This window comes from Sycon ciliatum, chromosome 4 (genome assembly GCF_964019385.1).
Source record: "Sycon ciliatum chromosome 4, ocSycCili1.1, whole genome shotgun sequence".
Lineage (NCBI taxonomy): Eukaryota > Metazoa > Porifera > Calcarea > Leucosolenida > Sycettidae > Sycon > Sycon ciliatum.
This window is the reverse complement of record NC_088646.1, coordinates 2956331-2970763: the sequence shown is the minus strand read 5'-3', so window position 1 is coordinate 2970763 and position 14433 is coordinate 2956331. Positions and strand designations below refer to the sequence as shown.

Here is a 14433-nt window from a genome sequence, read left to right as displayed (position 1 = left end):
CCACAGTGGATAAACTAAAGAGCCTGTGTGAGAAGAACTAAAGTTACTTGAGATTTTCTTATTCTAGTTCAGCCTGCACTGCACTGCACTGCACTGCACTGCACTGCACTGCACTGCACTGCACTGCACTGCACTGCACTGCACTGCACTGCACTGCACTGCACTGCACTGCACTGCATGGTCTGCACTGCATGGTCTGCACTGCATGGTCTGCACTGCACTGCATTGCACTGCACTGCACTGCACTGCATTGTCTGCACTGCATGGTCGAAACTACTTGGAAATGCACAATAGAGGATTCTTAGACAAGGCTTAGGTAATGATTTGGCAATGCCCTTTACATTAGAGACCTTTCGCATCTTGCAATGGAACGAGTATAGGGCGAGCCCCACTAAGAACATTTGATGAATGGAGAGGCATCCAAATGTATAAGCGAGGTTTTCAACGGAGCCGTTATGAATCATCGTACTCCAATAGCGAACAAATATCCAAATCATGCTTGTTTTGTACTCGCACTAAAGTGCGAGGGTTTCCACATGGCTAGGATATCACTGTGATATTACACACAGTGTAGAGTACATTTCACACAGTGTAGAGTACATTTCACACAGTGTAGAGTACATTTCACACAGTGTAGAGTACATTTCACACAGTGTTGAGTGCATTTCACACAGTGTAGAGTACATTTCACACAGTGTAGAGTACATTTCACACAGTGTAGAGTACATTTCACACAGTGTAGAGTATATTTCAAGCAGAGACGGTATGAAGTGGATCCTGTTGACTGACATCTTTCTCTTTGGTGTTACGTGTACGGGTCCCTGCATAAATCATGGAGAGTGAAATTTGAAAACAGCTGTGCCAAGTCAGAGAGAGGGTGGGTGAGACTTGAATGTCTTCATGTGTTCCCAGATTTCTGCCCAGTGGAAAACACAACCGACTTGAAAGGCTTCATCAGGTGGCCTGAGACAATGCGAGGAGTGAATGCCAGCGTTGACTGTCCCGTAAGAGATGAGGCTGGACTTGACATTGCCAGTGCAATCAGAGCATGCAATGGAATCGCACGTGCATCCCGCTTTGAGAGGCCTCTCTGGGGTAGCCCCAACACTATGGATTGTCCGTTCTTGTCACCAACAACACGCCAATTGCAGCGATTGTCGCAGGTAATATTTTGCTTTTAACATTATCAGGGGGGGGGGGGGCACTGTATTATTTTGATTTCTGACAGGCTAATCAGATCTAGGCCACTCACCTCTTAGCTACCTCATCTGCTTATGCAACATGTGGTTGGGAGAGTAGAATATAACTATGTGTCCTTGTACACGTATCTATTTGGGTACAACATGCTGGGAGTGAAAGGCCAAGAGTGACTTGGAACAGTGAGTACTGTTTCAGACAGGTATTGATTCATGGACCCTTGTACAGTACTCGTATGCTAGCTAGTGCTGTTACTGTTTTGGGTTGCGACAGGAAAATATCACTGACGCGAGTGCTGAAGTCCTTATTGCAGTGACAGAAGACGTCGAGAACTTAACACGAGACGGCCCATCTCTCTCGTCAGTGGATGTACAATTCACCGCTGCAATTCTCGCTGAGCTTGTCAGCGTTTCTGCCAAAAGTCAAGATCTGCAATTTGATCAGAGAAGGGAGGTGAGCTGTGCTTTTCTCCATGCCTAGCCACAGTGGACTGATTGGGTGATATGTACATGTACATGTAGACAGCTTGTGCAGTTTACCTGCGTGCTTTAGCTATACTGCACCCTGGTCTCAACATTATTATTACCAGCTAAACAGCCCAGCTGAAAACCAGCATGTGCTAACTTCAACCAAGACGTTTGTCAGTAAGTCACAATGTGGATGTATGCACCATATCAACTTCCTGTGCCAGCCAAACAGACTTGCTAGAACTACATGTAGACATACAAGAATGGTGTGCTGTTTCGATATTCATTGTTCTGGTTCTGGTTTTGATTTCTGACATGCCTGTTAACGTTAGATAACAGCATCCATAGTTGTTACAGTTAGCTCCATGGTCGACGTACCAGAAGACCAGCTGGCCATCAGCCAGCAAACATCCAATTCACCGAGCATGTAAGCAGAGGGAGATTTGTTACACAATTTGCACATCATGTATGGCATTTCATGTCCTAAGTGTGACTTTGCTCTGTGATAGCTAACCTGTTCAAGGTGGACGCTGAAATGATGTTCTCTATCCACTGCAGTGTGTGTGTATATGTGTACGTGGGTACGTATGTGTGTACATGTGTACATACGTATGTGTGTGGCGGGGGGGGGGGGGGGGGTACAATGCTGAACACGTGCTGATCATACCAAATTTGCCCTCTCTCTCTGTGTACCTGTCTATGCCGGCTGGGTAGGATCATTGAGGTCATGGACTCTTTGAGCACTGTAGTCAGCGCTGAAGAAGGAATGCCACTTCAGATTTCCACAACGAATGTAGACTTGGGCATTGTTTGTCCGGCTAACCTCGAAGGTCAATCCGTGAGACAAGTTGAAAGTGATGTGAACGGCAGCTCTGATACTGATGGAGTAGGGAGGCTGCTGTTCGGACCCCAACAGGAGGCTATTGATGGTAAGCCCGGCTCTACCTTGCATGGCATGATTTTACCAAAAACATTTGCAAAATAACTTAATGTGTTTGTGAGGCGTTTGTAGTTTGTACATTGATTCATGGAAGTGTGTACTCTTTAATGAGCGTTAGCATGCTAACGCGAGTTAGCAGCCAGCCCAGCGAGCTGGCCCAACCTGCACGCATGCGCGAGTCACGTGGGCACGCGCCCTTCAATATCCTGTACAATGTCTCTTTCATGTCATTGCTGTTTGGACTTTCGAGCGTGCAACTTGCGGAACAGGTGTTCCCGAAACAATTTCCTTCAATCTGCGGACAACTGTTTCGTCCTTTGTGGACTCATCAGCGCAGCACAGAGGGAATTAAGCCGAACCTGATAGCAATGGAAAATAAAATAAATCTCCAAAGCCAGGTTATCAATATCAACTTGTGGCAACTGCGCCTCGCGGTGTACTGGAACAGCACGACCCGCCTGCCAGCAGTGCAGCTCAGTGCACTCGCCAGCATTTCCGTGCGCATTTCGTCCTACTCACCAGTACAGATCCGCATCACGTACCGCAACCGTATGCTGCTACTACGAGTACGGCGCTTGCACGCGTCAGCTCAGGCAGTGCTACCTCCAGTACCGACAGGAGCATCCCAGGGCAAAGTGTAAGGCCTCATCAGTAACTGTGTAAGCACTCAGTTTCTCACTTCTCAAAATTACTGGACTCACATCCTGATCCTATGCTCCGGAGGTATGTTGCACATGGTCGTAATTGTGGGGTTGTGGTAGGTTTCATCGGCAACCACTCAACTAACTGGGATACATTGAATTTAACACGGTCACATGCTAACCCAGATTATATTTCTGCGCAACGATCCGTTTCTTGCAGCAGGCTTGAAACAGCTGGCCGATCCGTTTCTTGCAGCAGGCTTGAAACAGCTGGCCCGTGTTCTTCACCCCCTTTCTCGCCTCTGTGCTGTTCCGGCGTAGATGCGGTTCCTAGACGAACGGGAAGTTACACACGACACACCCTTTGTAAAGCCTGGAGGGTCGAAGTGTCAACGATTACACTCCAGCAGACCGTGTCTCTCCACAATGTCAAGATGACAATGCTGCAAACATGATTAGACAATTGCTCGCCCCGCTGTATCTTGCTAACCTCAATGTTAAAAGTGCATTCTGCCGAATTCCCGTCTGCCCGGAGGAGTGGCCCTTGTTGAACCGCTGGCAGGATCAATACTGTTATGAGAGCGTCCTGCCCTTCAGACTGTACTACGCTCCAGGCCAGCTATATGGAACTCTGTCGCATCCGCCAGTGAATGGATTGTGTGCGGGCAGTTCGCACTCCCACGCCTGTTGCATTACGGGGAATACCTCAATTAATGTTACTTCCTCAATGCATGCTCTGGACTTGTGTTACCTCGCCAGCAACTCGCTATTCTGCTCCGAGCGGTTACATACCTCGGTGTTTCTCTGGCCCCAGCAAAAGTGGAGGGTCCAGCTCAATTCCTGACGTTATTGGCATCTTCCCATTACGGGAAATACCTCGACTAACGTTTCTGTCTCCATGCATGCTCTGGACTTGTGTTAGCTCGCCAGCAACTCGCTACTCGGCGCCGTGGGTTTACATACCTCGGTGTTTCTCTGGCGTCAGCAAAAGTGCTTCCTCGATGTATGCTCTGGACCTGTGTTAGCTCGCCAGCAACTCGCTACTCGGCGCCGTGCGTTTACATACCTCGGTGTTTCTCTGGCGTCAGCAAAAGTGGAGGGTCCAGCCCACGTCCTGACGTTTATCGGCGTCATCCTGGACACCCGCGCGCTCACATCAGTCTGCCGATGGACGAACTTGCCAAGCTTCACGACCTCCTACGGGCCACTCTCAACACAGCTTCAACTACCCAATGTCAACTCGAGTATCTTTTGGGAAAGCTCTCGTTTGCTACAAGAGTGATAGTCCCAGGACGCACATTGCAGATTGTGGTCACTTGCCAACTGGTACCGGCAGCCGTATTACCTGATCAAGCTCTCCGAAGAGTGCCAAAAATACCTTCGCTGATGGCCTTAGCTCCTGGAATAGTAGAACGGCCGGTCCTTCTTCCTACACCCTAAGTGGACGCCGTCCCCCAACTTGCTGCTATTCACTGATGCAAGTGGTGCACTTGGCTGGTGCGCAAACAATTGCAACCGGGGATAGGGCAATGGACAGTCAATCAAGCAGACCAGCCAATCGCAAAGAGTGGTTTGCAATTGTGGCAGCACCTGGAAAAGCTAGCGGCACCAGCAGCAGATGCCAATCGATCGGCTTTGCAGCAACTGCGAAAATCTTGCTCATCAGTTGTGGCTATGGCCTGGCGTCATACACCGGCCACTCGTTTCGAATCAGCTGCCGGACTCGATATTCAGAGAGGCGGGAAGGTGGAAAGCCATGTCTGCCCGAGTAACATTCAGAGGCCACCAGCAGCCAAAGCATGGGTGGCTGTGGCAATGGCCTCAGCCCATGATATCGAGTTCCTGTTAGTCAATCGTTACCGAGCTTGCACTGCTTACAAATATCACAGGTAGCTGCACTTTGTGATCCGCTCTGGGAGTGCCGATTTATGGAATATATGCTCTCAACTGGTTATGCATCTCTATATATCTAGCATTTGGCGGCTCTATTCAGAGTCATTGGCGGCTCCATGCGGAGGCATTGGCGGCTCCATGCGGAGTCATTCGGCGGCTCCATGCGGAGTAATTGGCAGCTCCATGTGGAGTAATTCGGCGGCTCCATGCGGAGTCATTCGCTGGCTCCATGCGGAGTCAATTGCCGGCTCCATGCGGAGTCATTCGCCGGATCCATGCGGAGTCATTCGCCGGCTCCATGCGGAGTCATTTGCCGGCTCCATGCGGAGTCATTCGCCTGCTCCATGCGGAGTCATTTGCCGGCTCCATGCGGAGTCATTTGCCGGCTCCATGCGGAGTCATTTGCCGGCTCCATGCGGAGTCATTCGCCTGCTCCAAGCGGAGTCATTTGCTGGCTCAGCTGCGAGCCATTATACCAGTTGCTCGAATCGGCACTCCCAGCTTAATGTAAAACTCGGTTGCTCTGTTGTGAGGTGGGGGGATGCTAAATGAGCGTTAGCATGCTAACGCGAGTTAGCAGCCAGCCCAGCGAGCTGGCCCAACCTGCACGCATGCGCGAGTCACGTGGGCACGCGCCCTTCAATATCCTGTACAATGTCTCTTTCATGTCATTGCTGTTTGGACTTTCGAGCGTGCAACTTGCGGAACAGGTGTTCCCGAAACAATTTCCTTCCCACCCTCCCACCCACTAGCTCAACTCATGTTTCTGGCGCACACATGACGGTATCTGTATAGTCCATGAGAATATATGCTCTCAACTGGTTATGCATCTCTATATATCTAGCATTTGGCGGCTCTATTCAGAGTCATTGGCGGCTCCATGCGGAGGCATTGGCGGCTCCATGCGGAGTCATTCGGCGGCTCCATGCGGAGTAATTGGCAGCTCCATGCGGAGTAATTCGGCGGCTCCATGCGGAGTCATTCGCTGGCTCCATGCGGAGTCAATTGCCGGCTCCATGCGGAGTCATTCGCCGGCTCCATGCGGAGTCATTCGCCGGCTCCATGCGGAGTCATTTGCCGGCTCCATGCGGAGTCATTCGCCTGCTCCATGCGGAGTCATTTGCCGGCTCCATGCGGAGTCATTTGCCGGCTCCACGCGGAGTCATTTGCCGGCTCCATGCGGAGTCATTCGCCTGCTCCAAGCGGAGTCATTTGCTGGCTCAGCTGCGAGCCATTATACCAGTTGCTCGAATCGGCACTCCCAGCTTAATGTAAAACTCGGTTGCTCTGTTGTGAGGTGGGGGGATGCTAAGTCGGCAGTGATTTACAAGCGTTCATTCAGTAGCGGCCATGAATTTAGTGACTTGGTTAATGCTCTTCTGCAAATTGTTATTCTGATGTGCAGTTTCACGAGCAGATGCTTCATTTGATGTGCCCGGGGAGGCGCTAAGAATAGCGTCCAATTTCCTGATGCAAGACAATCGGACATCAGGAACCTGTCCGCGGGCACAGGCTCAGTTTGCCATCTATCGCATACCCAGTCTGTTCATGGATTCAACCTTGGAGCTGTCTGTGTCGGTGGGGTCCGCCATTGTCTCCGCCACAGTTGGTGATTTATCACGCATCACGCTAGGTGATGGCGACCCTGCACGTTTTGCACTGCTTGTCAACACCACCGTTGAGGTAATCCATCAGCTAGCAGCCGCAAAAATGAAGAATGGTGACATGTGACGTGCTTTGCTCCCTCGTTTCATCTTGGTGGAGCACTTTAAGGCTATCTGCATTGGTGAAGAGCTTGTTACATTTCTTGCAGTTAGGGAATTTTAACTTTGACACAAGGTTAGTCTACTGTTAGCCAATGTTACAATACCTTTTCTGCTCGCTAGACTTTGTTTCGATCAGTTCAGCCAGTAACTCTGAGCTCTGATGCTGAGATGCAACAAGCTCAAACAGCTAGTTGCACTTGTCTGTGTATTGTGTGATGGGTACTGATATGAGGGACACTACTTCTGTACCAGAGCCTTGAGGGAGTCACTTCAGACGTTTAAATATGATCACTCTGTTGTGGTATGTGTCGATCACGTTACATGTAGTCTAGGTTAACGACATTAGAATGGGGGGGGGGGGGGATATTATACTGATGCATGTGTAAGTACACGTGCAGTCGTGCATGCATACAGTGGCATGCATGTGTGTGTGTGTGTGTGTGTGTGTGTGTGTGTGTGTGTGTGTGTGTGTGTGTGTGTGTGTGTGTGTGTGTGTGTGTGTGTGTGTGTGTGTGTGTGTGTGTGTGTGTGTGTGTGCGTGTAATACCGTGTTATGACGTAACTGTTATTGCTGCCGCGACCGGCCTTGTTTGTAACTGTTTTTATTGTGTATGTGTGATCCTGATTGATTGTCTGTTTGCAGGATGATGTGCAGATCAGCTATATGTGTAGTTTCTGGAACACCACGCACAGTGAGTCCCCACCTTGTATAGCCGCCGCCGCCGCGTGTCTCGTTTCTTTTAGCATTTAAGACCCTTTGAAAATCACAATATGCCCCACAAGTCACTGTGAAACACGGATTGCACGGGAATTCACCAGCAATCATTTACTCCAGACATGCTGGGCAAACCATTCCGTCAGAGCCCCCCCCCCCCCCCCCTCCCCCTGCTTGAGGTGATGGTACCAATCTACAGGCATCCGTCTGACGTTTCATGTGACATGCTGTGTTGTTGCCCCGGTAGTCCCAATTATAATTGTCACCTCAGAGTCATGTGTGCTTTATGTATTGGCTGCATGCACTGTCTGTCCAGGAATATGGAGCTCAGAAGGCTGTATGCTTGTCAATGACTCCATCCCCGATCACATTGTGTGCAGTTGCAACCACTTGACCAATTTTGCTATCCTAACTGTAAGTCAGAATGTAGCTGGATCAAACAATAATAAGAGGATCTACCTGGATCGCTTAGCTGGTTCAGCATTTTGCAATGACCCGATTGTGACTATGCATGGGTTGGCTGTTGCACATCAGATGACCTTGGTAAAGACAAATGAATAGTGTGGCACTTACATTCTAGTGGCATGTTTGTTTGTTGCAGACTAGAAAAGCGCTGGAGCAGCGGCCCAAAGACCAGAGGGCACTCAGCATCATCTCCTACATAGGCTGTGGTTTCTCGTTCATAGGACTGCTTGCTACCTTGATAAGCATCGTCACACTGAAGTAAGTACAGTGGGTATGAGTATACTTCCTCACCGGTACTGAGCCTGTTACAGTGCCTGTGAAGTGACGACAGTGATTGTGGAATAGAGTCTATCTATGATTATGGCACTGAGACCATTTTTTTTGTCTTTGTTGCGCCTCCTCCAGCAATGTGCACCAGTGTACCTGTGGTATAACTTTCTCCCGTGGATGAGGGGACAAATGCTATTCATGGCGCCTCATCAGGGATGGAACTTGTCGGAGCCGAGGTTGCTCTTGTTTGACTGGTGAAGTAATTTTCCAACCACTGTTCCAGTGAAATATTGAATCGATCCACTTGTGTACGTATCATTTTAATGATGATGGAGTGTATTTACACAGGACGGTGAAGATGTGTGTGTATTGTATGTGGCTGTCCGTTTGTCTGTGTTTGTGACAGGAAGTTACGCGGCAGCACACACCACCGTTTGCTGTTTGGCTTATGCAGCACACTAGCAGCAGTCATTGTCGTGTTTGTCTTTGGCATTGAGGCTACCAGCAACCCATCAACGTGTCGTGCCATTGCTATTCTTCTGCACTATCTCCTCCTGATGGCATTCATGTGGATGTCAGCCAAGGCTACCCTTCTCTACTTTCAGATTGTCCGACCGCTGTACGTTCTGCCGTCATGGTTCATGCCCTGTCTTATGCTGGCTGTGGCTGGTAAGTTAGTGGTGACCATGCCATTGTAGCACATGTCTTGTCCTGGTTGTGTGTGTATGTGTGGGGGGGGGGGGTGCGTGCATGCATGCAGGCATGTGTGAATGCATATGTGTGACTGAGGTTGTGCCTTCGTGCTCATATCTGTAAGCTCTCTTCTACACATACACTTTGCTGTTCTCTGTATCCCTGTACAGTTGTGCCATTCATTGTGCTAGCTATAACAGCCGGTGTCACACGATTGGATGCCTATGGACATGACGTATAGTAAGTTACATGCATCTCATAGAGCTCTGCTGTAGACTAAGGTAGTGTTCTAACATGGCACGAGTTACGCCAGCAAGCAGAATCAATTTGATTCCAGGCCTTCGCTCACTCTACACCACTCCTTGCTCGCGGAGATTATAACAGCGGCAGGCATAATGCCTTCATGGCAAGGTGTCACATGCGTACAAGTATGACACATTGGACTCATTATTGATTTAGCATTCCTACACTGTGTTACCCTGTGTTGTTGTTACATTCAGCTGCTGGATCCGTGACAGGAACATCTTCTACGCTGGCTTTGCCACTCCAATGTGCGTCTCCCTCGTGTACAACATGTTGGTGCTGCTTGTCGTGCTGAAGACCTTGCGCAACAGGGCCGAGTCGGTTTCCACCCTTCAAAAGTCCGGCGGAAAGCTGTACCTGCTGCGCGTCACCACCTCGCTGAGTCTGCTCCTGGGTGTCACGTGGCTGCTAGGTTTGCTGTCGGCATTTGTAGATCACGTGTCAGTGCAGTATGTGTTCTCCATTAGTAACACACTTCAGGGCCTGTTCATCTTCATCTTCAACATCGCCATAGCGCCCGATGTCAAGAAAGAGTGGGTATCAGTACTCACCAGTGGGCGTGCATACCTTGGCACTGCGGCTGCTTCAAACGCCAGGCACAAGGAAGGCTTGCGTGGAGTACTGGTGGGAAGGTCCAGGGGTGGTGTACATTCCGCTCGGCACTCTGGCGTCAATGTGTCACCACCCTTGGCACCGTCACAGCGATACTACCGGGAACAGCAGCTGGGCCGGCTTACGTCAGACCTAACCATGTACAATGCGTCCGTCCGGTCGGATGATGGAGATGAGCATGGCTGTCCACGCCGCTACTCTGTTCTGAGTGTGGCGGACTTTGAAGAGATGAGTGGATTGACACGTAGTGATAGTCTCTCATCATTCGTTGACTACTTTGATTTTGATGTGATCTACAACGAGGCTGCAATCTTCAACTTGACCAATGGACGTCATATGGATTCTATACCCGACGTACCAGATAGCGTGGTCCTTGATGTCAGCGATGGTCAGCGGAATCAAAACACTCTCGGCCAACCTCTGCAGATGTTACTTGATAGTGGACAGCAGCGCAGTGACACGAGTCACCAGAATGAAATGACTCCTCGCAATCAATCCACGAGTGGCAATGTGAGAAGTTCCAGCGCTAACAAGGTGAAGTCACGACGACCGCCAGTACATGTCATCATTATCCGACTCTAACTCCAAATGCATTAGACTGTACGGATGATGAGTCTGAAACTGCAGCATGCATCTATAAAAATTACTGCATCTTTACCAATTACGTCTTCTAATTTAGAAAAGGGAAGCCTCGTCAGTGATCATCGGGAAAGTCTCGTACATGTACACTCATACAAAACCTCGTTATCTGAAAGGCTGTTTATCTACACAGAATCTTATTGTTCATGAATGCTCTGAGTCTTGGTGTCAGGATCACACAAGGACTTAGGTGACATACCAGCCATATCTCAGCTACACTCCAATGTTGGCATAGCTTCATGATTCATTTCCTACTCACAATAAGTGTCAAGTAAAGTCGGCGGAATAGCGCGAGCTCCGGTGTGGGGAGCAAACCCTTTTTTACTCACAATAAGTTACGTTTAACCTCTAATGCTATTTCCATACACGTGTGGGGCTTTTAGTTGCTTTCTTCTACGCATACTGTCACATTTGCTAACATGTCTTCATTAGCTGCCACTTTGCTTCCGCCTTGACACCTTGCATGCAGCGTTGTGCATTTCCCATCGTCTTCATTCTTTATTTCCGGCTTTCCACTGGTTTTTTTTATTTGAATCATAACTTTCTTGCCATCGGTGCTTGCCATCGGTGATGGCAAGAAAGTTACAATTATGATTCAAATCAATCTACTTCGAAGTACAATCATATCATGAATTCAATCTAGCAAGTAAGTAAGCCAACAAATCGTGGAGGGGGGCCGGGTTATGCATCGTAGTTTCATCTACCGTACTTATTGGAGCACAAATGGAAATATCCATCCCTCCTCTGGCGATGCCCTTGAATCATACTATGGCGTCTGGTTTGTGTCTGCAGTACCTATGTAAAAGGAATCAAGGGTACTCGTACTGAGCTGTTTGGTGGCGTAGTTGGCTGCTATAATTATAACATACATCCGTGTGTGTGTGTGTCTCTCTCGCATGTACAAAAGGTAGCTCTGAGCTACTTCGGAAGGGCCTTGAAATCTTTTTTGCAGAAGAAGTGCGATCCTTGAGGGAAAATACTATGTCTGTAAACGTCTTTCTCACCTCCAAGGAGATTTAAGATACCCGCTAACAATATTACTAGAAGTTAGTTAGCTATGTCAAGTACATACATACATTTCATGAACATGTGCTAGATGTAGGACGGTCAAGGCTGATGACGTTTTGAAGCTTCGCTACCATTACGAGCAATCGGTGGAAGGATGTTGGCGGCCTTCTTTCTCCCACGCCTGACGCTGGAATTGATGGCGGGAAGTGAATCTCTACTTCCTCCCAGCACATCTACATTTGGGTTTGATTGCGTCGTCGTTGGGCCATAGTCTAGTTCAGCATTGCCCACTGTCAGCGGCAGGCCATTTCTCGCCAAGCGTTGAGCCAGAGCGTCTATATTTGGCGCGCTTACAGACTTGCGGGCTCCGCGCATAAGTATTGGTCTGGGCGTGTCTGCGGAACTTCCGCTGGTACGCTTCATAGCATAGCCTCCAAGAGGCTGTACATGTCGGCGCGTGGACTGCTGGGATGTGCGGTGTTGAGACTGAGAAGGCGTGTTGAGAAGCTTGCTGCCTCTCAGTCCCGCGCGTGCTCGACCTCTGGCGGGAGAGTTAGGCAGGGATTGAATCTCACCGATTGGAGGCAGTCTGGAAACAGCATCCCTACCTGGCAACATCTTGGAATGGTAGGTGACAGCAGGCAGGCCAAGTGTGTCGAGTATCTCACTGTCACTACTGTCATTCTCCCTGTTCAGGTCTTCAGGTACGCTTTGTGCGCTCCGTATGTCTACACCCATGTCCAAGGCTGACGACGTATCATGGTCCGGGTGCAGGGTACCATAGGCGGTGGCCGACAGTCTAGTCGCACGGAGTAACGCTGCTCGAGCCAGCGGGTTTGAGCCTTTCCCTCTTGACTGGATGCCAAGGCTTGTGTAATCCGGCTCGCCTGGTATTCCAGGGGAGACTCTGCCCACACCGAAATTTAGCCATTCGACAATATTGCTGGGGCTGGCTGGTGGTGGATGAGGCCCGTCGTATTGACTGTCCTCTGTTTGATAGCCTATCACATCTGCCAGGGATATGTCCACCTGCCCTGACTCCTCCTGTTCGTCCTCTTGCTCCTCCGTTTTGCTGCTGCCAATCGTCATGCACCCAGTGCCCCTAACAAGTGACGACAGGGAACGTGCATTGCGCATTTTGTCCTGTGGTGCCCTGCTCTCAGTGCTATCTTCCCTTGCATTGTCTTCAGGTGAAGTTACTTCCAGATGCAGAGCATCACTAGCAAACTCGGATCTGCGCATGCCATTCTTTTCCTGCTGCAGAAGCCTCTCCCCGAAATTCTCCAACAGCGATGACGTGGGCAAACTTTTCGATGGTGAATCGACCCTCCCTTCAGACCTACGGAGTCGGCCACGAGCGGGTGGCGGTCCGGGCGGGGGCTTTGGCTTAAACTCAAGCTCTTCCTCGCTCCGTGCATCCTCTGGTTGTGTCTGTGGTAACTGATCGTTGCTGGCGCGTTCAGGCTCATAAGCTGGTGCAGCCGACTGAAGAGCTGACGATTTTGCTGCAGTGCGTGACTGGGATGACCGTCGTGCTGGCTTCATGTAGGCTGAGGAGGGCGAGAGTAGCTCAGCAGCCACGTCCAAGCTCGGACTCTCACATTCCTCCTGTGACGACAAAGACTGTGATGACGTTGACGGAGTGTGGAGAACTATGGTGGGGGCCGGTGGTTGCGGAGGGCGCGCGGGAGTGGAAATGGAATTCTGTGAACCGGTTTGCTTGAGCTTCTTGGCGGACTTAGGGACGGGACGTCCCAGCGGCTGTGGAGTGGGCGACGTCATAGGTCGTCCTGTAATCGGATTTACATGTGGGGAGCTCGGTCTCCCAGGGGCCCGAGGAGGTGATCTGGAGCCACTTTTGGTTGTGCGTAATGACTGTCTCTGAGGTCGTTGTGGGTTGTAGGGGACTGGGCGACACCTGGCCAATACACGCGGTGGTAGCTTGTTGGATGTGGTGTCCCCCTCGTCATCAGACGGCGCTAGCTGGTCGGTCGAATGAAAGGTTCCCAAAGCTGCTTGGACTGCTTGCTGCTGGCGAATTGAAGCAGGTATTGGCGAGCTGGATCGAGGTATTGCTACGGAGGTTGCGCGTAGCATAGACATAGAGGCTGGACGTGATGACGCCGATGATGATGATGATGATGATGATGATGATGGGCGTGGAATGGCTCGAGGTGCTGATGGTAAGGATGTTGCGACGCTGGTCCTGCCGCCCTCAACTTCAGAACACTTATCACCCATATTTATACGCAATCCAGTATAATTATAACAGAAGATTCCGTTGTCACGACAAAAGCTGCACCTCAAACTCCTAGAGTGTAGCGGGTGATTTTGGCGCGAAGGCGGTCAGCAGGACCTGTGGTGTCGGCGTCGGGTATCCAGCCACTCCCTGCACAGCGAGCAGTCAACCTTTCTTTTATCAGCTACATGCGCTGCCCCCGAGGCGAGTGGTCTGTGCAGAGTCTGACACGCTGGCCACTGCTCGTCTCCCGCTGCGCAGTGCAGTGAAAACAACTCGACTGTTCTGCAGGAGCTGTACACAATAACCAGTTGCAAGATGTCTAAGCAGAAGATCCCTGATAATGTACTGGATCCTGATCCAGAGTCCCCGCAGTTACTATTCCATGATCCCAGCACACGAAGTAAAGCACGACTACTTTCTTGCAAAACAAGTCTGCCGCATTCGACAACATTGCACTACTAGCTGTCTATTCAACTGAGAGCTGCAGTTGATGTTTTCCCTACCGAATTGAGGCATCGTGTATTGTGTATGATGGGCGCGAAGTCGGAAGTGTGAAGACTGCATGACATTGTACAAAACTAA

At 50.0% G+C, this 14433-nt stretch overlaps 2 protein-coding genes across 2 annotated transcripts in view; one reads left to right on the top strand and one right to left on the bottom strand.

Annotated features, from left to right (window-relative positions):
• LOC135813909 (uncharacterized) overlaps positions 1-11223 on the top strand; it is a 25579-nt gene extending 14356 nt beyond the window's left edge. The window contains exons 16-26 of the mRNA XM_065326935.1: positions 913-1163; positions 1471-1650; positions 1997-2091; positions 2379-2593; positions 6544-6821; positions 7548-7596; positions 7936-8033; positions 8221-8342; positions 8761-9023; positions 9218-9287; positions 9548-11223. Coding sequence (XP_065183007.1) covers positions 913-1163; positions 1471-1650; positions 1997-2091; positions 2379-2593; positions 6544-6821; positions 7548-7596; positions 7936-8033; positions 8221-8342; positions 8761-9023; positions 9218-9287; positions 9548-10544 — 2618 coding nt within the window. The 3' untranslated portion in view covers positions 10545-11223. The remainder of the gene's footprint in view (positions 1-912; positions 1164-1470; positions 1651-1996; positions 2092-2378; positions 2594-6543; positions 6822-7547; positions 7597-7935; positions 8034-8220; positions 8343-8760; positions 9024-9217; positions 9288-9547) is intronic.
• LOC135813910 (uncharacterized) lies at positions 11128-14433 on the bottom strand. The gene has a single exon (XM_065326936.1). It carries the CDS (start codon positions 13848-13850, stop codon positions 11709-11711), a length of 2142 nt encoding a protein of 713 aa, XP_065183008.1. The 5' UTR covers positions 13851-14433; the 3' UTR covers positions 11128-11708.

Bases quoted from the DNA above. Each gene is read 5' to 3' on its own strand.
- LOC135813910 (XM_065326936.1), bottom strand. From the start codon at position 13,850: ATGGGTGATAAGTGTTCTGAAGTTGAGGGCGGCAGGACCAGCGTCGCA.